General features: G+C 44.4%; 2 protein-coding genes across 3 annotated transcripts in view; one reads left to right on the top strand and one right to left on the bottom strand.

Moving 5' to 3' along the window:
- GSE1 (Gse1 coiled-coil protein) overlaps positions 1-19515 on the top strand; it is a 527218-nt gene extending 507703 nt beyond the window's left edge. For both annotated transcript variants that reach the window (XM_030204548.1, XM_030204549.1), the window contains 5 exons: positions 9149-9262; positions 9890-10264; positions 14902-15162; positions 17172-17275; positions 18225-19515. In XM_030204548.1, the coding sequence (XP_030060408.1) occupies positions 9149-9262; positions 9890-10264; positions 14902-15162; positions 17172-17275; positions 18225-18359 (989 nt within the window). In that variant the 3' untranslated portion in view covers positions 18360-19515. The remainder of the gene's footprint in view (positions 1-9148; positions 9263-9889; positions 10265-14901; positions 15163-17171; positions 17276-18224) is intronic.
- GINS2 (GINS complex subunit 2) overlaps positions 1-26899 on the bottom strand; it is a 111793-nt gene that overhangs the window by 68500 nt on the left and 16394 nt on the right. The gene's annotated exons all lie outside the window — the stretch shown is intronic.

Genomic DNA, 26899 nt, shown 5'->3' with positions numbered 1-26899 from the left:
ACTGGTAAGTCTGACTGAAGTTTGGCTCTGAACCAGGCTGAGGGCTGCAAATTTTATTTGGTGCAGTGACTCCTGTGGAGGCAGTTAAGTGGTATTCCTGCTGTGGGACCTGCCGGCCAGCGTCAGGGCCTTGCAGTGCGTGCAAGATGGGAATCCTGCAAGACGCAGAGGAAGCGGCCAGCGGCAGCATCTGAAAATGCTGGGGTCTTCAGGCTCTCCAGCAGGGCCGGTGCGCAGTTTGATGCACGAGAACACGGGAACAGATGCCATTTTGTCAGGTCTGACTGATCACTCACTGAGCACAGCTGCCATTTTACAGCCGCAGGGCCCGACAAAGCATTCAGCTGCATCAGGATCTTTGTTTTCCCCGGAGTTTATATTGCTCTTATACAGGCCTATTTATTGAAGCAGGGACAGTCAGAGTTGCTGCAAGGTGCTTCAGTTTCTCGCTCTGCTGCCCCTCCAGCTCCTAAGAGATCTTGTTTAGACCTCCAGGAGTGAGCAGATGAGGCTATCTCTGCTTCTCCCTCCTTATCTGATGTGTCCTCAGTCTTTTCAGAGGAGCCATCATTGAAGGAGCCATTAGAGGAGGGAGATGATGAAAAGTACTGAGGTTGTTTCATAATGAGGAGCTTGGTACTCTTATTTCTGAGGCACTGGCAGTGCTTTCCATTGAGGAGTCCTCTACTTCTGTGTCAGGAGTTCCATCTTCGTTGATCTTGAGGGGGCTTAGAGGTCTAAGGCCTTCCCAATGCATCCAGACATTCAAGACCTGATTACAGCAGAATGGGTCTCGCCAGACACGAGGCTGAGAGTGGGAAGAAGCATGGCTCGCTCCTACCCGTTTTTTTACGGAGGAGAAAAATAAATTGCAGCTTCCTAGGGTGGACTTCCTGGTTACGGCGATGAACCACCTTGCTGGTGTAAGGGAGCATTGCTCTAAAAGACCTACAGGAAAGGAAGCTAGAAGGCTCACTGAAACAAGCCTTTAAAGTGAACTCTTTGGGCCTTCAGGCACCTCGCTTGTGATAAAGAGCATGCCTAAAATGGCATCAGCAGTTGGCAACACAAAGCAGGTGCCATAATGCACAGGTGGAAGCGGGATTTGCCTACTTGGTGGATGCATTTGTGACACGTTACGGGTTACCGTCCACAGTATGTCTTTGGCTGTCATGACATGTTGGCAACTCTGGTTGCAGCGTTGGGCTGTGGATGCAGTGTCAAAGTCACATCTAGTTAAACTGCCCTTTCAGGGCAAGTGGCTCTTTGGAGAATATCTCAGTAACTTGGTGAAAGGACTGGAAGAAACTAAGCCATAAGCCTCTGGTCGTCTGTTTTCAGAAGGGTCTCGATTTCGAGACAGCAGACTGTACCGGCCTGGTCATCAGCAATAGAGTCAGAAGTCCCACTTTCAGGCATGCCAACTTTCAGGCATGCCACTCTTCCTTTTGTGTGGAAGGAAGTCCTCTCAGCTAGAGCGCCCAGTGTCTCCACAGCTTCGCAATGATGCAAGGCTGGTTCACTCTTCTCTTCTTCTGGTGGGAGGACGTCTTCAGGAGTTTGAGGAGGAGTGGGCCAAAATCACGTCAGACCCTCTAATTACCGACCCATCTCCCTCCTTCCTTTTCTCTCCAAATAACTTGAGCGTGCTGTTCACCGCCGCTGCCTTGATTTTCTCTCCTCACATGCTATTCTTGACCCACTACAATCTGGTTTTCGCCCTCTCCACTCAACCGAAACTGCGCTTACTAAAGTCTCCAATGACCTATTACTGGCTAAATCCAGAGGTCAATATTCCATCCTCATTCTTCTTGATCTTTCCGCTGCTTTTGACACTGTCGATCACAGCATACTTCTCGATACCCTGTCCTCACTTGGATTCCAGGGCTCTGTCCTTTCCTGGTTCTCTTCCTACCTCTCCCTCAGCACCTTTAGTGTTCACTCTGGTGGATCCTCTTCTACTTCTATCCCTCTGCCTGTCGGCGTACCTCAGGGTTCTGTTCTTGGTCCCCTCCTCTTTTCTATCTACACTTCTTCCCTTGGTTCATTAATCTCATCCCATGGCTTTTCCTACCATCTCTATGCTGATGACTCCCAAATCTACCTTTCTACCCCTGATATCTCACCTTGCATCCAAACCAAAGTTTCAGCGTGCTTGTCTGACATTGCTGTCTGGATGTCTCAACGCCACCTGAAATTAAATATGACCAAAACCGAGCTTCTCATTTTCCCCCCCAAACCCACCTCCCCGCTCCCCCCGTTTTCTATTTCTGTTGATGGCTCTCTCATTCTCCCTGTCTCCTCAGCTCGAAACCTTGGGGTCATCTTTGACTCTTCTCTCTCCTCTGCTCATATCCAGCAGATTGCCAAGACCTGTCGTTTCTTTCTTTACAACATCCGTAAAATCCGCCCCTTTCTTTCCGAGCACTCTACCAAAACCCTCATCCACACCCTTGTCACCTCTCGTTTAGACTACTGCAATCTGCTTCTTGCTGGCCTCCCACTTAGTCATCTCTCCCCTCTCCAGTCGGTTCAAAACTCTGCTGCCCGTCTCATCTTCCGCCAGGGTCGCTTTACTCATACTGCCCCTCTCCTCGACCCTTCACTGGCTCCCTATCCGTTTTCGCATCCTGTTCAAACTTCTTCTACTAAACTATAAATGTATTCACTCTGCTGCTCCCCAGTATCTCTCCACACTCGTCCTTCCCTACACCCCTTCCCGTGCACTCCTCTCCATGGATAAATCCTTCTTATCTGTTCCCTTCTCCACTACTGCCACCTCCAGACTTCGCGCCTTCTGTCTCGCTGCACCCTACGCCTGGAATAAACTTCCTGAGCCCCTACGTCTTGCCCCATCCTTGGCCACCTTTAAATTTAGACTGAAAGCCCACCTCTTTAACATTGCTTGTGACTCATAACCACTTGTAACCACTCGCCTCCACCTACCCTCCTCTCTTCCTTCCCGTTCACATTAATTGATTTGATTACTTTATTTATTTTTTGTCTATTAGATTGTAAGCTCTTTGAGCAGGGACTGTCTTTCTTCTATGTTTGTGCAGCGCTGCGTATGCCTTGTAGCGCTATAGAAATGCTAAATAGTAGTAGTAGTAGTAGTACCTGTGGGTTCTGGATATTCTTACAGAAGGTTACAAGTTGGAGTTCTCCCGCCAGGTCGCTCCTCTCTTCTTGCAGTCTCCTTGTCAAAAGGGGGAACCAAGGCAGTTCAGATTCAGGCCACCATCGATTCCTTGCTTGCGCTCCAGGCCATTGTTCCAGTTCCCCAGGCCAAACAGGGACAAGGCAGATACTTGTCTACTTCATTGTCCCAAAGAAGGAAGGCACATTTCATCTGGCCTTAAATCGCAAATGTGTAAAACACTGCCTCCGAGTGTCCCACTTATGCATGGAGACAGTAAGAGCAATCATAGTCTCAGTTCAAGCAGGAGAATTTCTCACTGCCCATGATTTCAAGGAGGTGTATTTGCATATACTCATATGGCCACGAAGTGCGGGGTACAAGTGTAACAAACAACAACAACATCAGAGGTTTCTAAGTTTTGTGGTGCTGGGCCATCACTTCCAGTTCAGGGCTTTGTCCTTTGATCTTGTCACGGCTCCAAGAACGTTTACTAAAGTTATTGTGGTGGTGGCGTCATCCTTCCTTTGGCACTAGAGGATCGAAGGTCACCTTTATCTCAATAACTGCCTCATTCATGTGTTGTCCTATTCAGACAGCATGGTGGCGACGGACAAGGTTGTCCATTTTCTACAATCGAGTTCGGTGATCAGTTTCAAAAAGAGCTGACTAACTGTTGCAGATGCTGGAGTATCTGGGTGTTCTATTCGACACAGCACGGGAGAGGATCTTCCTCATGGAGCACAGAAAGTTGAAGCTGGTTCAACAGATTCGTCTTCTCCTCAGTCAAGGCAGGCCCAGGTTCTGGGGTCAATAATAGCAATGATGGAAGTGGTGCCATGGACAAGGGCTCTTATCTCTTCTCAGCCACTGGTCTCTGGTGCCACAGAAGTACGATCTTAAGAACATAAGAATAGCCATACTGGGTCAGACCAGTGGTCCATCTAATCCAGTATCCTACTTCCAATAGTGGCCAATCTAGGTCACTAGTACATGGCAGAAAACCCAATTAGTAGCAACATTCCACGCTACCAATCCAGTGGCTTACTCCATCTCCATCTCAATAACAGACTATGGACTTTTCCTCTAGGAACCACTACTACTACTACTTATCATTTCTATAGCGCTGCAAGGCATATGCAGCGCTGTACACCATACACAAAAAAGACAGTCCCTGCTCAAAGAGCTTACAATTAAGGGTAAGGGAATAAAGTGAGGATAAAAAGGACATGGCAAGTGAGCAGTGGTTAGGAGTCAAAAGCAGTGGTAAAGAAGTGGGCTTTAAGTTTGGACTTGAAAACAGCCAAAGAGGGGGCTAGACGTACAGGCTCGGGAAGTTTATTCCAGGCGTAAGGTGCAGCAAGATAAAAAGAATGGGAGTCTGGAATTAGCAGTAGAGGAGATACGCTAACCACTGTTACCACATACTCAGGCAACGAGTTCCAGAGCTTAACTATTCTTTGAATGAAAAAATATTTCCTCCTATTTATTTTAAAATTATTTCTACTTAATCTCATTGAGTGTCCCCTGGTCTTTGTACTTTTTGAAAGAGTGAAAATCAATTTCACTTTTACCCATTCTACTCAGGATTTTGTAGATCTCAATCATATCCCCCCTCAGCCATTTCTTTTTCAAGCTGAAGAGGCCTAACCTCTTTAGGCTTTCCTCATATGGGAGGAATTCCATCCCCTATCATCTTTGTAGCTGTTCTTTGAACCTTTTCTAATTCCACTATATCTTTTTTGAGATACGGAAAACCAGAATTGAATGCAGTACTCGAGGTGAAGTTGCACCATGGAGCGATACAGAGGCATTATAATATTCTTGGTCTTATCTTGCATCCCTTTCCTAATAATTCCTAGCATCCTATTTGCTATTTTGGCCATTGCTGCACACTGTCAGAAGATTTCAGACTATTGTTTGTAATGTTGTCTACAATGACTCCTAGATCTTTTTCTTGGATGCTGACTTCTAAGGTGGACCCCAACATCAGGTAACTGATTCAGATTAGTCTTCCCAATGTGCATCACTTTGCATTTGTCCACATTAAATTTCATCTGCCATTTGTATGCTCAGACTTCCAGTTTCCTAAGGTCTTCCTGAAATTTTTCACAATCCACACGTGTTTTATGACAACTTTGAATAGTTTTGTGTCATCTGCAACTTTAGGCATCTTGCTTGTCGTTTCAATTTCCAGATCATCATAAATTAAAAAGCACTGGTCCCAGTACAGATCTTGCAGCACTCCACTATTTGGCCTTCATCCTTGGACACTTGTTGCCAAAGTATGCAGTAGTGTTTTCACCCAAGAATTTGACTGTCGGAGCTCCCTTTCCAATAAAACAATGCAACAGACGCTAGCAAGTTGGGTTGGTGAGCTCGTTATATCTGCCACAGGGCACCTGGACGGGACAGGAGTCTCAGTGGTCAATAAATCGCTTGGAGCTCAGGGCAGTGCAGAATGTCTTATGCGACTTCACTCCCTTTCAGGCAGAGGCCCTGGTCTGAGTTTTCTCCCAACAATGCGACGGCGGTGACTTGTGTCAGTAAGCAAGGTAGGACCTGCTGTTGTCCAATGGCAGTGGAAGTGGCCTCCCTCATGAATTGGGTGGAGAAAAATCTTCTCTGCTTCTTGGCAGGTCATATTACGGGGTCCTTGAATGTGGAGGTGGATTTTCTCAGCAGGCACTCCTTGGACCTGGGAGAATGGAAACTATCCAACTAGAGGTTTTAGCTGATAGTGGATCGATGGGGTTCTCCACTTCTGGAATTGATGGCGACAAAAAGTAATACCAAAGTGCCCAAGTTCTTCAGCTGTTGAAAAGAAGCTAGCTCGATGGGGATCGATGCCCTACTGCAGTCCTGGCTGAAGACACATTGACTGTATGTCTTTCCTCCTTGGACCATGGTAAGCCTCATGTTGAAAAGGATCGCATTGCACTGGAGTCAAAGTGAGGTCTGGTGCTCATGGAAGAGCTGTGCCCCTTTGGTTTTACGGCTTGGCCATTGAAAGAGCTCGGTTGAGATGAAAAGATTATTCTGATTCGGTCAGAGCTGCATTGCTTCAGGCTCAGAAACGCTCTATATCCATGGTGTATGCAAGGGTGTGATGGAAGTTGGAGGGCTGGTGTTCTGAGCTCGGACTATCTCCCTTCTGTGCTCAGGTTGCACACATCCTAGCATTTCTCCAGGCAGTTCTTCAGAAAGGATTGGCGTTGGATTCTCTAAAAGTTTAAGTTACGAATTTGGCTTGTTTCAGGGGCTGACTACAGAAGACATCTCTAGATATCATTTGATTCATGTGGGGAGTTGGTCACTTGCAACCTCCCTTTCGTACTCCATGTCCAAAGTGGAACCTTAATTTAGTCCTTTAGGCAACTCCTCCTTTTGAGCCACTCCGGAAGGCTGCCTTGAAAGATCTTACAGTAAAGACAGAGAGTTCTCGGTGACTGTTGCGTCGGCACATAGGGTTTCAGAGCTAAGGCTCTTTCATCGGGATCCCTTTCTTCACTTTTTGGAGGCGGGGTCTCCCTGTGCACAGTTCCTTCCTTTCTGCTGACAACGCTATTAGGATTTCATCTCAACCAATCTGTGGAGCTTCCGTCCTTTCGTAGAGAGGACAAAGAGGCTCACTATTCTTCCTTAAAGCATCTCGATTTGTGTAGAGTCCTCATTAGATATCTAGAAGTCACAAATGAGTTTCACAAATCAGACAGGCTGTTTGTGCTTTTTGGTAAACAGGCTTGGCCTCATGGCTTTAAAGCCACAGTTGCTAGATGGCTGAAGGAGACTACCTTACTGTCTCTGGTGGATATTTTCAAGACTGTGATGTGGTTGACTCTGCATACCTTTGCCATGCACTTCAGGGTAGATTTTGCGGTGTGCTTGGAAGCCAGTTTGGCGACTTCAGTCTTCAGGGTGGCGGCACCAGGATCCCATCCACTCTAGGGATTGCTTTTGAACATCCCACAGCTTCTAGAATAGTGGGAAGCTACGTAGGAGAAATTTAAGTCTTACCTGGCCATTTACTTTCTCTTAGTCCTTCCCCTTATTCCAGAGTCCTGCCCAAGGTTTCTGAGATGTTTAGTTGATGTGAAGTAATGGGTCAAATAATGACTGTCACCTTGCATTGTGCGTCCTGTATATTTCTTGTTTTCTGCAAGTTGTCTAGAGATGAGAGGTCCACACGTTTGCTTGTCTGGTTAGTATTAGGTTGTTGTGTTTATTTTGAGTTTCTCCTTACTGCTTCTCTACATAAATTCTGAGGAGCTTGACTGGATGCCAAGAGAGATATATCTCAGCTCAGTTTTCAATTCTTATCTCCATCTGCTGATTGATGGACACAACTATCCCACGTGTTCTGGAATAGGTAAGACCTAATTTCTCCTTGCATCAAGTACACACTTAGCTGGTGAGCTCTCTGGGGGACAGGGAAATATCTACAATACCTGAAGAAAACTCACCTTGATCTACAATTGAAAAAGACTTGAGCCAAATTCAAATAAATAAAATATGTGTATATATATCTGATTATATTAGTACTCTGTAAAGTAGGACCCTACTTGCCTCTATAGAATAGGCTTCAGTTAGGCCCCCTTTAAGTACCCCTTTATAGACCTGCCTCCTATTTTGGTTTTCAAAATTGGGATGGGATTTGGGGTGGGTTGAGCTTAGTTGTAGACTTGTGATTTTCAGCCACTATACAGATAACTTAGCCGGTTAATTTGACTACAGAAATAAAATGTAATGGGAAACTTTATTCGTGTTTTTTCTGCAATCTGATATAAACAAGTTGGATTGCTGAAAACATGCATCAGGTTATACAGACAACTTATGCCGTATAACTTTATGGGGCTGCATCCCAGATGAATATTACCTTGCAGAGTCTGGGAGTGGTACCGGCAGAGATACAGGCCAGGGTCAAGTAGTGTTAGTCCAGTTTAAGTTAAGGTGATACCTTTGTTTTGGATTAACTAGCGTTTGGAGATTAAAGTCTCTTTCCTTAGGTGTCTGAGCTATGAGTTTATATTGCCCTGACCTGAGAGAGGAGGTTTTAACCTTGAAAAGCAATTCAAAACTTGTATTAAGTTAGTCCAGTAAAAAAAGATGCAGGGATAATTGTGGCGACGGATTACAATTTTTTTTGTTATTTTTGTAACATTTGTACCCCGCGCTTTCCCACTCATGGCAGGCTCAATGCGGCTTACATGGGGCAATGGAGGGTTAAGTGGCTTGCCCAGTCACAAGGAGCTGCCTGTGCCTGAAGTGGGAATCAAACTCAGTTCCTCAGGACCAAAGTCCACCACCCTAACCACTAGGCCACTCCTCCACTGTTGCTACTATTTGAGATTCTACATGGAATGTTGCTATTCCACTAGCAACATTCCATGTAGAAGTCGGCCCTTGCAGATCACCAATGTGGCCGCGCAGGCTTCTGCTTCTGTGAGTCTGACGTCCTGCACGTACGTGCAGAAACAGAAGCCTGCGCAGCCTTCTACATGGAATGTTGCTAGTGGAATAGCAACATTCCATGTAGAATCTCCAATAGTAGCAACATTCCATGTAGAATCTCCAATAGTATCTATTTTATTTTTGTTACATTTGTACCCTGCGCTTTCCCACTCATGGCAGGCTCAATGCGGCTTACATGGGGCAATGGAGGGTTAAGTGACTTGCCCAGAGTCACAAGGAGCTGCCTGTGCCTGAAGTGGGAATCGAACTCAGTTCCCCAGGACCAAAGTCCACCACCCTAACCACTAGGCCACTCCTCCACTCCACATCATGTGGAGTGGCTCCTGACAGGATAATTACAGTGCAGTGGCCACTCACATAAGGAGATGGAGATTGGGAGCCCTTAAAAGTCAGGATGGGCTCAGTTTTTGGGAAGTTGTGAGAGGATGGTGGTGTGGTGCTACCCCAGAAGAAGCAGTGAGGAGGCTTAGATTGTGACAGAGTTTTTGCTTTTCGCATTGAGGGTGCACTAATCCTTTTCTTTCTCTGCTTGTTTGCCAGATGAGGAAAAGTTGGTGGAGCTGCTCCACAGCATGAAACAGAAGGTTGTGGCATCGGAGCCCATGAAAAGCTGTTCACCAGGAGCAGTCAAAAATGCCTGGGTGGGCAGTGCTGGTGAGTACTGTATCTGCTTGAGGGTGGAGAGGAATGCCATGTTGGGCAGCACTGGGAAGGGGGAGATGATTTAAAAAGGAGCCATATGTATAGCAGGAAAAGTTACAGTTCAGAATAGTGGGTCTGAAGAATGAATATGGACACCCCTGAGGAAGGGAGGTATGACAGATCTGTGGGAGTGTATTTAATCTGTGCTTTGTTAATTGAACTGCACTAACGGCCTTATCTCATTCGTGCGTCTGCACTCCGCCTTTGCCCTGATGTCAAACCATATCATGTAATAATAGTGAGCACTTATTAAGCACGTCTTTAATGTCTGCCATAGCTGTCCTCAGGATACAGGATTCAGTCCGCTGCCAGTTTGTTAAGGACTTGGGTTCCAGTCTTAGCTCACCATTCAGGCTGTGACCCAGGGCAAATAATTTAACTTCCCTATTTTTGTTAAAATTAGTAACTAGAAAAAAGGTTTTGAAGCTATCAAACTGGAAACTAACTATTTGGGGTTTAGAAGAAAACTAAAAAAACACTTGTTTTCTTCCCAGTTTGTTTAGCTGGTTAATTTTGTTGCAGTCCACACTGAACCGAGATATGAGAGAAGTGACTTGACTTTTTTTTTTTTTAACACAGATCTGCCAGTGCCACCATCACCCCTCTCTGCAGATTTAAATAAACCTCCCAGCGTTGCCCCGCAGCCTGAAGCTCCCAGGTCACCAGAGCCCATCAAACTTGAACAGCCCAGGCCCCCAGAGGCCCTACGGCTGAAGGACCCGGTGTCTAGTACTGCTGAGAGGCCCAGGAGCAACGACACACATTTCAGCAAGAAGAATGTGGGAATCCTGAGCTTGATCCGGGGCCCGCTGTCCAAGGATGGCCCCGGGTCTCTGTCCCGCAACATAAATGGCAAAAGCCGGCCCTGGGAACCCTTCCTGGCTGAGGAGTTTGCTCACCAGTTCCACGAGTCAGTGCTTCAGTCCACTCAGAAGGCACTGCAGAAACACAAAGGTAACAGGAGAGAAGAGTGGGAAATTGGGTACTAGTGGGGGGGGGGGGGGGGGTTAGGGACCACAGGAGTGCTGGTAGACTCAAGAAAGCACTGGGAGAGGAGGCTAAGGGAGAGAGATATCACTAGAGTGCCAAGAGTGGGTTGTGGGCTTGCTCTTGGCTGGGCCTGGTGGGACCACAGAGGCATTTCTCTAGACCATCAGTCTCATTCAGCCACACTTACCAGGACATCATCCACCTGCTGCCAAGTTAGACCACTGTTCTCAGATGCCCAGTACAATTGCAAATTTTTTCTGGGCATGTGCACCATTTCCCATGCTAATTTATCGATGCCATTTTTTTTTTTTGTCATCTGCTTTGACAAATGGATGCTCACTGCTCTTTCTCGCCTCAAAAAAAAATAGGCAATGAATACTACAACCTTGGAAGCACTTCTTTAATTTCTAGAGCCACCACCACATAGAGCACCAATTTTGCCAGATCTAAAGCGCCTCACAGTGGTACCTCTGGGTAAAGACAAGGGGCTCAAATTGAGTAGGTACATAGCTTAAAACCTCAATTAAATCCTCGTCAGCTGATGGACAGCGCGGCAAGCAGCACAGAAAAGCAAAGCCGTATTTCTTATCTCTTAATGCAGAATTTGTGGTCTCACCTTCTTCTGGGCAGATTTTTTCCTGCAACTTCTGGGAAGACACCATCTATGTCAGTTTTGCAACCTGTCTCTAAGGTTCCTACCAGGAAACTCTGTTCCCATCTTTCAGTCACACTGGAACAGGCAGCTTTTCACATTGTAGCATATGACCCGGCTCTTGAAGGCACAGTACAAGAGAAACCCAGATCATTCTCAAAAGAGCCACTAAAATTACCGTCTACCATTTAGACGCCCAGTGTCCCAGTCTTGCAAGGTTCTCTTTTCACAATCCTCTTGCGATTTAACAACTTAGTGTCATCAGCAAATTTAATTACCTCACTAGTTACTCCCATCTCTAGATCAATTATAAATGTATTAAAAAGCAGCGATCCATGCACAGACCCCTGGGGTACCCCACTATCTACCCTTCTCCATTGAGAATACTGACCATTTAATCCTAACTCTCTGTTTTCTATCTTTTAACCAGTTTTTAATCCACAACAGGACATTTTAACTCCTATCCTATGACTTTCTGATTTCCTCAGTAATCTTTCATGAGGTACTTTGTCAAATGCCTTTTGAAAATCCAGATACACAATATCAACCGGCTCACCTTTTATTCACCCCTTCAAAGGTATGTAGTAGATTTGTGGGGCAAGATTTTCCTTGACTAAATCCATGTTGGCTTTGTCTCATTAATCTATGCTTAGGTATATGCTCTATAATTTTGTTCTTTATATTAGTCTCTACCATTTTGCCTGGCACTGACGTCAGACTCACCAGTCTATAATTTCCCGTATCACCTCTGGAACCCTTTTTAAAAATCGGTGTTACATTGGCCACCCTCTAATCTTCCGGTACCATGTTTGATTTTAAAGATAAATTACATATTATAAATAATAGTTCTGCAAATTCGTTTTTCAATTCTATCAGTATTCTGGGATGAATACCATCCAGTCCAAGCGATTTGCTACTCTTCAATTTGTCAAATTGCCCCATTACATCTTCCAGGTTTACAGAGATTTCTTTGTTTCTCTGACTTATCAGCATTGAATACCATTTGTGGCACTGGTATCTCTCCCACATCTTCCTTGGTGAAAACCAAAGCAACAAATCATTTAATCTCTTCGCTGTGTCCTTGCTTTCCCTGTGTGCCCGTTTTACCCTTCGTTCATCTAGTGGTCCAACTGATTTCGTTTACCGTCTTCATGCTTCTAATATACCTAAAAAAGTTTTTCCAATGTGTGTTTGCCTCCAGCACAATATTCTTTTCAAAGTCTTTATCTGCCTCTTTATCAGTTCTTTGCATTTGACAACATTCCTTATGCTGTTTCCTATTATTTTCAGTCAGATCCTTCTTCCATTTTTTAAAGGATTTTCTTTTAGCTCTAATAGCTTCCTTCACCTCACTTTTTAACCATGCCAGCTATCGTTGGCCTTCCTTCCTCCTTTTTTAATGCATGGAATATATCTGGTCTGGGCTTCCAGGATGGTATTTTTGCTCCACATTTTATCATAGTCTCCTTTTTGAAAGTTAACTGCTAACATATTGGATTTCCTGTGTGTACTTACTCCAGCGATTATATCAAGTCTGAACATGTTATGATCACTGTTATCAGTGGTTCCATCACCATTACCTCCTGCACCAGATCATGTGCTCCATTAAGGAATTGTTCCTCCTCTTGTTGGTTCCTGAACCAGCTGCTCCATAAAGCAGTCTTTGATTTCATCAAGGAATTTTACCTTCCATTTTAGGGTATCTAAAGTCACCCATTGTTACTGTGTAACCCAATTAGTTAGCCTCCCTAATTTCTGATAGCATTTTTGCATTTGTCTGTTCGTCCTGGCCAGGTGGATGGCAGTACATTCCTATTTCTATCCTTTTCCCCTTTACATGTGGAATTTCAATCCATAGGGATTCCAAGATGTGTTTTGTGTCCTGCAGAATTTGTTTTATTCTATTTAATTCAAGGCCCTCCTTAACTTACAATGCTGCTCCTCCACCAATTTCATCCACCCTATTACTGTGATATAATTTGTACCTTGGTATGACAGTGTCCCATTGGTTATCTTCCTTCCACCTGGTCTCAGAGATGCCTATTATATTTATCTTTTCATTTAGTGCAATATATTCTAACTCTTCCATTTTATTTCTTAGGCTTCTGGCATTTGCATACATACATGTATATTCATGAAATAGATTTGCATGCACATTTCTCTCATGCATATTCATTTTGGAAATCCTGGAAATCTGACTGGTTGGGGAAGTCTCCAGGATCGGTTTGGGAACCACTGGACCAGAGGGCACATAATGAAGTTACTAAGCAGCACATTTAAAGCAAATTGGAGACAACATTTCTTCACTCAACATATAATTCATTGCCAGAGAATGTGGTAAAAGCCATTAGCGTAGCAGAGTTTAAAAATGGTTTGGACAAGTTCTTGCAAGAAAAGTCCTTAAACCACTATCAGCTTGTTCCTCACTCAACATATAATTCATTGCCAGAGAATGTGGTAAAAGCCATTAGCGTAGCAGAGTTTAAAAATGGTTTGGACAAGTTCTTGCAAGAAAAGTCCTTAAACCACTATCAGCTTGTTCCTGAGATTCAGTTTACTCTTTTGGGAATCCTGCCAGGTACTTGTGACCTAGGTTGATCACTGTTGGAAACAGGATATTGGGCTTGAGTCCTTTGGACTGTCCTAGTATGTTGATGCTTAAATACTTATGACCTTGTTGCATAGGAAGCCAACAAAAAATGCAAGGTCTTCTGTTCAAGACATCTACCAAATTAAGGACAGATGCATTCCCTGTTTCCTCAGATTCCCCTAGTCTCAGAGGTTATTCAGAAGGTAATACAGGATTCAGCCCAACTCATTCTCAAGCCCAGCTGCTTGTCTGTGGCTTCTAGCACTAGCACAGGACCAGCCTTGTCATCTAGAATTGGTCTCCTCTCTACTAACAGGTGACAGGTGTTACTCCTACATGCAAACGTTTCTTCCCTCCAACTGACTGCATGGATATTGAAAGGCATTAGTAGATATTGTTCAGTAAAAACCTTCCATAAGGCAATCTTATCCATCCACGTGAAGTGGTCATAATATTCGTAATGGTGCAGAGAAGAGAATGAATCCTAAGTACATAAGTATTGCCACACTGGGACAGACCAAAGGTCCATCAAGCCCAACATCCTGTTTCCAACAGTGGCCAATCCAGGTCACAAATACCTGGCAAGATCCCAAAAAAGTACAATACATTTTATGCTGCTTATCCCAGAAATAGTGGATTTTCCTCAAGTCCATTTTAATAATGGTCTATGGACTTTTCCTTTAGGAAGCCGTCCAAACCTTTTTAAACCCTGCTAAGCTAACCACCTTTACCACATTCTGTGGCAACGAATTCCAGAGTTTAATTACACATTGAGTGAAGAAACATTTTCTCCAATTCGTTTTAACATTAAAATACTACATAAGCACACAACTTTGGAATGCACTACCAAACATTATGAAAGCAATGCATGACCTAACAATCTTTCAGAAATCACTAAAAACCAACTTGTTCAAAAAGGCATACCACAACGACCCAACCTAAACACCTGAACCCTGCAACACAACGAAACTTATACCAGAACTGGACAATACTTAATTCTTCCTCCTAGACTACCTAATTCATTCTATTACTCATGAACTTTAATGCAATCACCACTCTGTATTTCTCTACCGGAAATGGCGATCGACATCACGGTACAATGTAAGCCACATTGAGCCTGCAAATAGGTGCGAAAATGTGGGATACAAATAAATAAATTACCTACTGGACTACTTAATGGATCTATCCAATCAGGGACTCGAGACATATTCAGTCTATTTCCATCAATACAATTGTTGCTTATCAGTGAAGAGTCATAATGGAAGAGCACTTGACCTCCCTAATATGTGTTCATAGTAGTTTTCTGGGGTGTCAGTGACTGCCTGACCTTCCACTAGAATTTCCCTGTCTTTTTTCTAGGAACTGCAGCCTCACTAACTGCCGATCAGAATCACAAGCTGGACGCCTCCATCCACTATAACATTCCCGAACTCCAGACCACGAGCAGGAGCACAGTGCCACAGCGGAATGGCCAGCAGGGCCCTCTGGTCCAGGAGCAGAGCAGAGACAGTGAGGAAGAGGATACCGAATCCTCTGAAGATGAGGAAGAGGAGGAACCCCCCAGACCTAAATGGCAGGGAATAGAGGCCATCTTTGAAGCTTACCAGGAACATATAGAAGGTGAGTGACTGGGACAAACATGCCCCCATAGTACAGTGGGGCAGAAGCTTGGCCGTATCTCTGCTCTCTCTCAGACACACTGGTGGCAATTCTAGAAAGGTCACCAAAGGTTAAACATCAAGATGCAGCGAGCTAAGCACTAATTCTGTATTGTGCCCTGTAATGGCAAGGACAAATCAAGATCAGGTATACATGTAGTATCACATCATACCTTATACTATAAGTTTATCTTGTTGGGCAGACTGGATGGACCATAGAGGTCTTTATCTACTACTACTACGTATTATCACTTCTATAGCGCTACAAGGCATACGCAGTGCTGTACATCACACACGAAAAGACAGTCCCTGCTCAAAGAGCTCACAATCTAAATATGGAATGTTGCTAGTGGAATAGCAACATTCCATCTAGAATCTCAAATAGTAGCAACATTCCATGTAGAATCTCAAGTAATAGCAACATTCCATATTCCACTGCACTAACCACTAGGCTACTCCTCCACTAGCAACATTCCATCTAGAAGCCTGCCCTTGCAGATATGTATGTGCAGGACGTCAGACTCACAGAAACAGAAGCCTGCGCTGCCGCGTTGCTGATCTGCAAGGGCAGGCTTCTACATTATTACTACTACTACTTATCACTTATATAGTGCTACAAGGCATACGCAGCGCTGTACACCATACATGAAAAGACAGTCCCTGCTCAAAGAGCTCACAATCTAAATAGGACAGGCAAACAGACAGAACAACTAACAGGCAAGGGAGTTAAAAAGGTGGGGAAAGAAGGGTACAGGGCAAGTGAGTAGAGGTTAGGAGTCAAAAGCAACGTTAAAGAGGTGGGCTTTTAGCCTGGATTTGAAAACGGTCAAAGACGGGGCTAGACGTACAGGCTCGGGAAGTTTATTCCAGGCGTGAGCTGCGGCGAGATAAAAGGAACGGAGTCTGGAATTGGCAGTAGAGGAGAAGGGGACAGACAAGAGAGATTTATCCGTAGAACGGAGTACCCGAGGGGGGGGGGCGTAGGGAGAGACAAGAGCGGAGAGGTACTGGGGAGCGGCAGAGTGAATGCACTTATAGGTCAGTAAGAAAAGTTTGAATTGAATGCGGAAACGGATAGGGAGCCAGTGAAGTGACTTGAGGAGAGGGCTAATGTGAGCAATAGCGACTCTGGCAGAAAATGAGTCACGCAGCAGAGTTTTGGACTGATTGAAGAGGAGAGAGATGGCTAAGTGGGAGGCCGGTGAGAAGTAGGTTGCAATAATCTATCTGCCATCATCTACTATGGTTTGTAAATGTGTACAGCCCCTGCATTTAAACACTAAGCGAGTTGCACACTAAAGTTATAGATTACAATCCCGCTTAGCACCCAGCTAGCATTTTCACTTAAGACTGTAACAGCCTAGTGCGTAAGGGCCGGGACTCTGTTACACATTGCAATTGGTGCCCAGTGTTAGACAACCTGTTACAGAATGAAGAAGATTGTACTTTTCTCACACAGTTGGGATGTTGTGCAACAGCCATTCCTATGAGCATTGTGTCAAGGCTTGTCTTAATGTGTATAACTAGGTGGATAATATCACAGTGGCAGCTTAGAACAACCAGTGTCAAACCTGGTAGCAGAAAGAACGCAGGCATGGGGTGCGGCTGAGGGAGGGCAGCTGATTTGTCTAAGGAGTGCAGACAACGTGGATGGTGCAGGGCCAGAAATATTTGCTCCTCCCCTGGCGCTTAAACTACTGTATGTTGGGAAGCATTTAAAATTCTGATACTAGTTTCAGAAGCTCAAGTGCTGCCCCCTGAACGCACCTGACTATTTGCCTTTCAGTTTTCTGCTTTTTACCATGACACCCCGCTGTTCCTATGACCATGCTTATAAGCAGAACAAAACCCAGATCCAGACCACATCTGCCTGGATACACAGCATAGATCAGCTTTTGATAGCTCAGAGCCGCCAGGCTCTCAGAAAATGAAACCATTTCGTCTGGCTGACCCGCACTGCCTTAATTTCAGAGCAAAATCTGGAGCGTCGGGTGTTGCAGAACCAGTGTCGGTGGCTTGAAGCTCAGCACTACAGTCTCAGCGTGACTGCAGGTCAGCTCTCTCACAGCATGGCGGTAAGTGGACCACACGCTGACTGAATCGCACATTAACCAGCTGCTGGACTTCTTTTTTGTTGTTGTTACATTTGTACCCCACGCTTTCCCACTCATGGCAGGCTCAATGCGGCTTACATATTATATACAGGTACTTATTTGTACCTGGGGCAATGGAGGGTTAAATGACTTGCCCAGAGTCACAAGGAGCTGCCTGTGCCTGAAGTGGGAATCGAACTCAATTCCTCAGTTCCCCAGGACCAAAGTCCACCACCCTAACCACTAGGCCACTCCTCCACTCCAAGGAGTGGCCTAGTGGCACTTTGAACTGCCTTGGCCATTTTCGTAAGGCAGGGCAATGAAACAGGGTTACTGTTTTCTCCTTAGGGATGGTCATGTGGTATATGACAGAGCTTGCAGCCACATCTCCCCCCTCCCCCTAAGGTGTTCATTGTCATATACACTTGATCATTCTCTGAGAAACTGGATTAAAAACACCAGAAGGTCAAGCGAATTGTTGGTTTGTACCATTTCTTGTTCCAACTCTCCCCATTCCTTTGTGAACAGAAAGTTTGGTTTGAGAAGAAAGGGGGTCAAACCCGAGGCTGGAAGAAGCAGCTCAGTAGTAACATAGGGTTCTGGGTGCGTGAACGAGCCTGTTCAGAGGAGCAGAACAACTGCTCTGGGTAAAGCTGTTGATCAGATGGGAAGGGCAGAAAAAATGGGTTTTCTAGTCCTTCAGTTCTGTTACATGGTTGCTATTCATATTTCATTTTCTGTATACTCTCCACCATCTCTTCTTGTTTTTCTTCCCTGGTCTTGCATTATTTTGTAGTTTGCTCCATTCCCAGAAAGTAGATTATACTTTGTGCCCCTAATTTCCAGATCACATGGTTGTATCCCAGAGCCCCCTCAGCCTACCACTCCCCTATTCTGAGCACTAACCGTCTTTTCTCTGCTTTGCACACAGGAGCTGCAGCGGGAGAAGCAGAAGGTGCTGTCAGAGAGGGAACGGCTCCAGGCTGAGCTGGAACACTTACAGACGTGCCTTGCACTGCCAGCCATGCAGTGGTCACGGGGTAAATTCAAGAATATCCCCAGGTGACCCTGTTTGCACTAGGCAGAACATACAGTATAGAAATATTCTCTATTTTATTACTTTGAATATTTAATATTTTTCACTGGGAGGACTGAAGCAAAGAAGAGAATGTGCCATGCATGAAGCAACGGATTGTGGGAATCTGGGAAAAAAAAAAGACACAATTCACATTGACTTCAGTGCAATTAAATATTTGTAAACCTTGAAAAACTTATTTTTAAAGAGGTTTTTTTTTTTCACTTTATCTTCCTTCCCTCCTCCCCAACAACGTGCCGCTTTGGTCTCCCACACCTGAGGAATCCTCCCGCAGCGAGCTTAAATGCACTGTGTCATGTGACACCTCCCCCCTCCCCCCCCTCGCCTTCACACTATCGGGCTGTCATCTGGTAGGTCATGTGGCTTGGCGCTCATAGTGGATCATACAGGTGTTTTTCCTTCCTTTTTGTCGCCATAGTAATAAGACCCAAGAACTGGGGACCTGGATCCTGCTGTCTCAGTTTGGCAGAGGTTTGCCTCATTCTTTTTTTCTTAAGTGCTGGAATGGATTGGCAGAGCAGACAAGAAGATGCTGAGCAAGGGAGTGTTGGGATCTGTCTCAACCCTTTCCACCACAAAGAGCCTAAGGCACTTACTTTAATATGGGGGGAGAGGTGTGGGGACAGGTCAGTGTCAAGAAACAAGAGTCGAAACAGGTGCTGTAACATTTACTGTACAGAAGGAATTACAGTTTCATATATGCCATTATCGTTATAAAGAAAAGAGCCTGCCTTTTTTTTTTCAATAATGTTTCTGTTTTGTGTTTTTTTTTTCCTTTGTGGGGCAAAAATAATAAATTTGCTTTTAGTGTTTGTATTGCTGCTGCTGGTCAGGAAATGGAAACTATTTTAGTGTTTTTTAGATAAAGGATGCAAATAATTCCCCTTCTAATACACACTTCAGGTGAAAGTTTGGCACTCAGGAGTTTTTGACTACAGTACCAGTTTCAGGCCCTCCATCCCTGCTAGGTACTTGGGCATTGGCAGGAGGTGTCACCCTGTACTTCAGCTCCTGGCTTCTGTGCAGGGAGGGAATTTTTTGAAAGAAGGTTTGAGAGGAAGATGCACTAAAGTCGTCGGTAATTCCCATTCCCTACCGATTCCATAGCGAATCGGTAGGGAACAGGAATTCACTAAGGAAAGGGAATGCAAATGAGCTACTTGTTGTAGCTCCATTGCATTCACCATTACCTCGGTAGCCAGTCGGAGAATCGGGATGTCCCTTTCGGTTATGCTCCTCTTCTTGGGACTCTTCAGCCAATCAAAGCGCATCTAGCTTGCTGGTGTCAGCTACACGCACTCTGATTGGCTGAAGAGACCTGGAAGAGGAGCATCTGGTTTTGTGCATCTGGCTCTGAGTCTGTAGGAGCCCCTGTGTGTGGCAGGCTAAGCCTATGCCTGGGGAGCCACTGATCTATATGGATGTGCGGGCCTCAGGCAAGTATTAGCCTGAATCCCTAACATTCCACATTGGGGATCATTAAGGTTTAAAGATCTGGTGTGGACATGTCTTTAGAAGTCATTTCACACCTGGGCTCTTTCATTAGGTATTGTCACCTCTAAGCTGCAGCAGCGCTGAGCAACATCCGGGGCTTTTATTACAAGGTCAGAAAGATGTACTTTAGTGCTACTGTGTACCCTGTGCAGGTACTGGTGTTTGCTCTGCCATGCTGATGCTGCTACTGCTGCCGGGCATCCATCAGCCCAATTCCTTAGATCCAAACTAATCTCCCAGGGCAGGGACTTTGAAAGCTCATTACCTTACCTCATGCAGCACTGTGTACTAATATGCATAAATCTTGAAATCGTTTTCAAAAGCCAGAAACCTAGCGCTTTGTAGCCTTAGTACAAAATGTAAGAAAAAGAACCTGAGGGATTTGGGACTTTTCTAAAATTGTGCCACTGCATCTACCTGTAACAGTTTAGACACATGGAAACTGTGTGCCTGTCTTTATGTGCTCTGTATAGGTGTTCCCAGGGCTGCAGCAGAGGTCAAGTTGTGACGTATGTAAGTTTGTGCATCAGCATTTGAGCATCACTTTTGTACGGGCATACTGGGACCTATCCTATATTACTGTTAGAAAATAGGAGCCTTGTTAAGTGTGCTGTTGTAATAGTCCTCCTCTGCTCAGCAGTGTGAACCTTCCACAGAAGAGGGATCAGCCATTGCAGAGTGCTGTGCAAAGATCCACGTTTAACCAAGCTGGATCTTCATCACCATACAGAGTTCAAAGTAGGTTTGGCACGGCTCTCTGACAATCCTGAGGTTGATAAGTGCAACAGGGTCCTAGCAAGAGCTGATTTGTTAATTCCTCTAAACCCCCCTTTCTGCAGAAATTGGATTTGCTAGGAAAAGCGACCTATAATACTGCAAAATACTAGGTCCCTGCTGTACCCTGATCTCTCTGCATTCAGCATTATTTCTCCTCAAGGCCATGCGCTTAGATTAATGTGTTGTCTGATGCACTGCTGTGCTACGTCTTTGCCTGTTCTCCATCCTTGAAATCCTGATGTTGGGTTGAGAATATTCTGCCTCCATTTTTGTTTAAAGGGGATCACGAGATCATTGCCGCACACACCTAGCCAGTTAGGTTTTTCAGCCTACGCATAATGTATATGCATGAGGTAGATTTGCGTACAAATCAATCTAATGCATATTCATTGTGTGTATCCTGAGAACCTGACTAGCTGGGTTGAAAACTAATTTAAAATTAACAGGAGTGAGCAGAACAGGTGGTTGAAATTCATTACACAGCTCAAAAAGCTGCTTTGATTGCAGCCTCATACTCGGAATAATCCTAATCAAGGAAGCAGAACCGAGATTGTACTCGCCATTTGAAACCTTTTAGAAATTGAATATGAAAATGACTTTGGGTTGTGAAAAGAAAAGCAATACAAAAGTCAAAAAATATCTACTGAACAAAGGGAGACACGTGTTTAGGTGAAAGTGAAACTGCTTGGGCAAAGGGATATATTTAATAAAAGGAATAGACCGTGTCCAATACTGATTGTCCAAATGGCATGCAGCCATTAAATACTCAACTAGGGTTGTGGTTTTATTTATTTTTTTTTTTTGGGGGGGGGGGGGGGGGGGGGGGGTGATTTCTGGTAAGTTCATCAATGCTCAAAGGCAGAAGGGAACAGATTTCCAATCCTAGCGATTCTCAAAACCAGATGTGTACTGGTTGCACACAACTGTAATTTCAGAAACAGCCTTGCTACCCCTCCCCCCCCCCCCCCCCCCCCCCCCCCCCCCAGTGCTTCCTAAACTTTTAGCCAGTGGGACCCCTGTTTAACTCTTAAAAATTCATAGGAACCTATAGAATGATGAAAACACTCCCACCCCTGCTTATCCAAAGTTTGAAAATAACAGTAGCCAGAACAGGTTCCTGTGTATTAGTTCAGGAGTAGGCAACCAGTCCTCAAGGGCCTCAGCCTAGTCAGGTTTTCAGTACTTCCACAATGAGCACGTACGAGATTGATTTGCATTAATTGTTTCCATTCTGTGCAAATAGATCTCATGCATGTCGATTGAGGAAATCTTGAAAATCTGACTGGATTATAGCCCTCACGGACCATGTGTTGGAGGCAGGGCCTGTGCCCATTCAGCAAGTCTCCACAGTTTGGGAATCACTGTGCTACCCTAACTTTGGATCCAGCTTTTTTTGGCTTCCATGCACTGAACTGAACCAAGACCGGAGTGTAGTGGACTCGGATTTCAAGATGGACCCCCGCCACCTCCTAGACATAAGGAATAAAAAAAAGTTTTGTGGTCCGACACCTACGTAATACACCACCTTGGCTGAATCTCTTCATAAAGGCAGTTAATAAAGCCCAATAAATAGATATATAAGGGCCATAGCAGCAAGGTTACCCAGCGCTACTGGACTGTGGAACAAGAAGGGCCAATTCAAAACATGCTTCATGGAAATATTCAGGAGTCAGTCCCTTGCATTAAACCGTAAGCCCCACATCAGTATTTACACCCAAGGACTCGTCTTCCATAGTGCATGTCTTCACTCCAGTGTAGTAGAACCCGGCCTGGAATCAGAACAGAATAAGTGTGCCATCCCTTTCCACGACAACACTAAACTATAGATCCCCACCCACCCTTGCACATGGCCTTCATTTGGCTCAACACAGTGGGCCTTGGTAGTAGAAACAACCTGAAGTGCTAAGAGCTTAGTTGCCTGGTTCAGATGAACAAAAGCCAGGTCCTCAGACCTGTGCTGGGGCAGGCAGATGAGTGGTCAGCTGTAAGCTATAAATAAAAAGCATCTGGTTCAGCATTTTAGATGTGGTTCACTTGCAGAGCTCAGTTTTGCCAAGGCAGATGTTTCTGGTGGATATCGCAGAAATGTACAGATGTACAAACCCTGCACCTCTTTCAGTCATTGTGTATCATGTTGCTGTTTGTGTAGCATCCCTGTATTTTCACACATATTTCACTTAGTCTCAGAAAGAGGTTAGAAGTTGCGGACCAAAGGATGCCAAGTGTGACTGTGGGAACAGCAGTTTAAACTATAGGCAACCTGCAGCCACACAGTTCAATGTTTAACCACACTGCTGAGTGACAACTGACAGCATTATGTGAGTTCATATACATTAAGTGATAGAGCCAACAAGCAAACATCATAAATGATAGCGAAATATCACTAGACCATCCAGTCTGCTCAGGAAAGTTGTTGGGGTTGTAGCTGTCATGCAGTGCACTACAGTACAGGTTACTTTCCCTAAAATTTATTGAAAATGTTAACTCATTACTTAGCAGAAATACTCAATGCTTCTTTACATTTTCTTGACTTTTTAAGGATCAAACCTGTTTATCCCACTTCTTTTTGAATTCCATCACAAGTTTTAGGTCCACCACCTCCTTCAGGAGGGTGTTCCAGGCATCACCACATCTATGAGAAAATAGTCTATGCTGTTACTTTTGAAGGCATCTGCTTGTAGCTTCATATAAGCTTTGTATTATATTCCCTTTATCCCTCTGAGATGAGAGATCTGATGGAGACCTCTTATTTTATTGGTCACATTCCTCTGTACTGACTCCAGCAGCCTCTGTATGTCCATAGCAAGATACAACCTGTAAAACTCAACATGCTACTCCTACTGTGACCTCACCAAAACCCTGTACATGAGAGAGATGGGAGCACTGTGACCTCATTTCTGCTCATTATGCCCCTCACTGTGCACAGCCTGGAAGCCCTTTGGCTTAACCACTGCCCTTACAGTGTTTTGCTACCTTGAGATCCTCAGCTGCTATCATCCCAAGGTCTCAGTGGTCCATACTTATCAGCCTCTACCCTCTTACCACATACAATTCCTTTGAGTTTTTACACCTCAAGTGCATCACTCTGCACACTTCTTTGTACTAAAAGGTAACTGCTAAGCATCCAACCAGATCTCTAGCTTTTATAGATCACTTCTCTCATTCGCCTACTCTCTCTGAGGTGTCCACTTGCAGATATTTGTCCATCACAAAAAGGCAAAATTGTCCCTTCTAAATTTAGAGACATCACTCATGCAGATGTTGAACAAGATTGACTCTAGGACAGAACCGTCTTTCTTTCAAATTAATGGCACAGACAGAAGACAGGCTAGTGGTAAGTCACCCAACTTTTTATCCAGTTGGCCGCCTTGCGAATCAGTGCCAGCTCTGAGAGACCATATCAAAGACTTTGTTAAAATCCAACTACACCACATCCAGTGCCTGCCCTTTATCTGCTCACCCAAGGAATTCACATTCATTTTACCAGAGGCAGATCATACCAAACTGTTGCTGTGGATCTTTCATGCTGCTGGACTTTCTCAATTTACTTCCTTTCCCTTTAGCAGCATCTCCATTAATAAGGAGAAGCTTAGCACCTTGAGCTTTGCCAGCTCTTTTGTTACCACCTTCGTGAAGAGGGGGTCACATCACCCTTTCTCCAGTCACACACAACCTCTCCTGGCTCCAGGGATCTATTACACCTAGTCCTTCAGGGCACCTGCCAAAACTTCTGGGCTCCTTCAGTCTCCTGGAATATGTTGCATTCAGTCCCATGGCTTTGTCCACTTTCAGCTTTTCAAGTTCATCCCAACCATCCTTGTCCACAAATGGTGCCTATCAACTTCATTTTGATACATACTTTTGCTGATTAACGGTGGCCTCTCTCCAGGTGCTTCAGAGAACACAGATTATTTGTTTAGCAGTGCTGCTTTTTCTTCATCATTCTTCACATCATGGGCTTGAGTATCTGTTTTAAAATTCCACTTGTAACCTTCCTCCTTTTCAGAACTTACTTTATCAGTCTTGTTATTTTGTTCTACATGCTTTGGCCAGCATTTCTTCTGTCCTTGCTTTCGCCTTCCTGATGTTCTTGTGGGGGCAATTTCTCCAAATGGTTAATTTTGCACATACTATGACATGAATGAACCTCACTCCTAAGCCAGACATGTGGTGTATGATCTCAGTCTCTAAATTTACTGCTAATGCTCACTGAAAAGAGCACTGTGCTGAGAGTTTTTTTTGGAGTTGATAAGTTGTGTACAGGCAACTTAGAAAGTTCTTTTTTTTATACTTGTGGCAACCAACACGATAGGAAATATTTTCCCTGTGCCTTCTTTTTGTCAGGGCTAGCCTTTTAGCCCATACTTTGTTAATCACCACTAGAGCTTCATGTGAGGCATCCACAATCTCCCTATTTCTTTCCAGTTCTGTAGGCAGGATGCTGTAGTCCACCTCCGGTAGGTTGAAGTCACTTAGCAACTGCACCTCCCCCTTCACTCCTAACTTTTGGACATCTATTTCTAGAGCTTGGTCTAGTTATCCAGCTGAAATGGAAGTCTCTTTTTTTTTTTAAAACAAAAACTCCATTACAATATCAATTGGTCATACTGTGATGAGATGGAATTCTTTAGACAACAGCCCTGTGAGTGTAGGTGCCATCTTTCCAAAACTGGCTGCAGCACTTCCTCCCTTCCCTACACCCCAGCATTTCAGTTGTTGGTATTCTTCCCATTAAGTGATACATCTCCCCCCTTTTTAGCCAAAAGAACATAGGACTTGTCATACTGGTCAGACCAAAGGTCCAGATAGCCCACTATACTATTTCTAACTCTGGCCAATCCAGCTCACAAGTACCTGGCAGAATCCCCCAAAATAGCAAGATTCCCATGCTAACCCTGAGGGGCAAGCAGTGGCTTTCTCCACCATTTATAGAGATCACCTCTAAAAATCTGCCCAACACGTAAGCACAGCTAGATTATTTTACTACAATCCTATCCCATGTCTATTCCAATAAAACAAATTATAACTTTGGTTTGACTGTACCCATTCATGTGACTGGTTGAACCATGTCTCAGTGACTATGTCTAAGTCCTCTTCTAACAGTAGGACTTGTAGCTCTGGAATATTGTTGCTTCAACTGTGAACATTTGTACACATTTTCCAGGTATTTTGAGTTGCTTGTGCCTGTCTTTCACTTCTACCTTGTTGCAGATGGGTAAGCTATTAAGATGATTCTTTTGACTGCTTTCATCACTGTCATCTTGCTTTTCAAGAGGATGTCATCCCAAAGTTGTGCATTTCAACTTGCCACACCAATTGCCTGGTAACATTTCTCACTAAGAATCCTTCTTCCTGCCACAGAACGATGTAGGTCATCATTATAAAATAGCCTTTTGTTTTTCCATGCATTACCTCATTCACTTAAGCATCAAAAACCATCTTGTTTACACCAGGTTTACATTGTGAAGGTGTTGGTCTGATGCTGTTTCTGATCTTTTCCATTGATAAAAGCTCTGTGCTACAAGGGTGCTGTTTCTGGCCAGGTCATTTGTCCCCAGATGGCTTATAATCATCGTCTTTTAGAATCCTTGCTTTCTTCAATTGTACTTAGTATTCAATTTGTATTTCTGGTAGCTGAGGATCCTGGAAGGCATTTCACAGTTTTGTGATCTTTGGACTGTGTTCCCAAGCTATTAGTGCCTTTGATGATGGAATCTCCTAGCAGTAGTATTTTATTTCTCTTTCCAGTTGTCGTAACATATACAAAATCCCCAAGATACTGCCAAGTATCTTTCTTTGTCTCTGGCACAAGTTTGGATTTATTACAGTCTCATCATCATTTTTCAATGCAACAAAGACATGGTGTAGTGGTAACCTTTTGGGAGAGTGTGTGTTTGAGTACTTGAGGCTACAGAACCTGAAGTGTGCTGCCCAAAGAGTAAAAGGAGAACTGGGACTTGAACCATGATTTCTCAATTCTCAGCTCACTGTGTGAAATACCTTTCAAAGGGACCAAAACTCATTTTCCTACAGCAATCGCCAAACAGCGGTGAACAGATTTTACAGAAGAGTTTAAACTCTACCGAGGTCAGTGATCTGTATTTAGCTTGCTTCCTACAAACCCATTTGGAAAGGGTTTGACACCAGTTTCAAATTGCCAAGGTTTGCAACAGCACTGTGAAAACTGATGCAGCTCTGCTGTTGTCTACCTCTGTTACCTGAAGTTATTCCAACACATG

The sequence above is a fragment of the Microcaecilia unicolor genome, chromosome 5 (assembly GCF_901765095.1).
Source record: "Microcaecilia unicolor chromosome 5, aMicUni1.1, whole genome shotgun sequence".
Lineage (NCBI taxonomy): Eukaryota > Metazoa > Chordata > Amphibia > Gymnophiona > Siphonopidae > Microcaecilia > Microcaecilia unicolor.
This window is presented reverse-complemented; position numbering and strand designations above follow the sequence as displayed.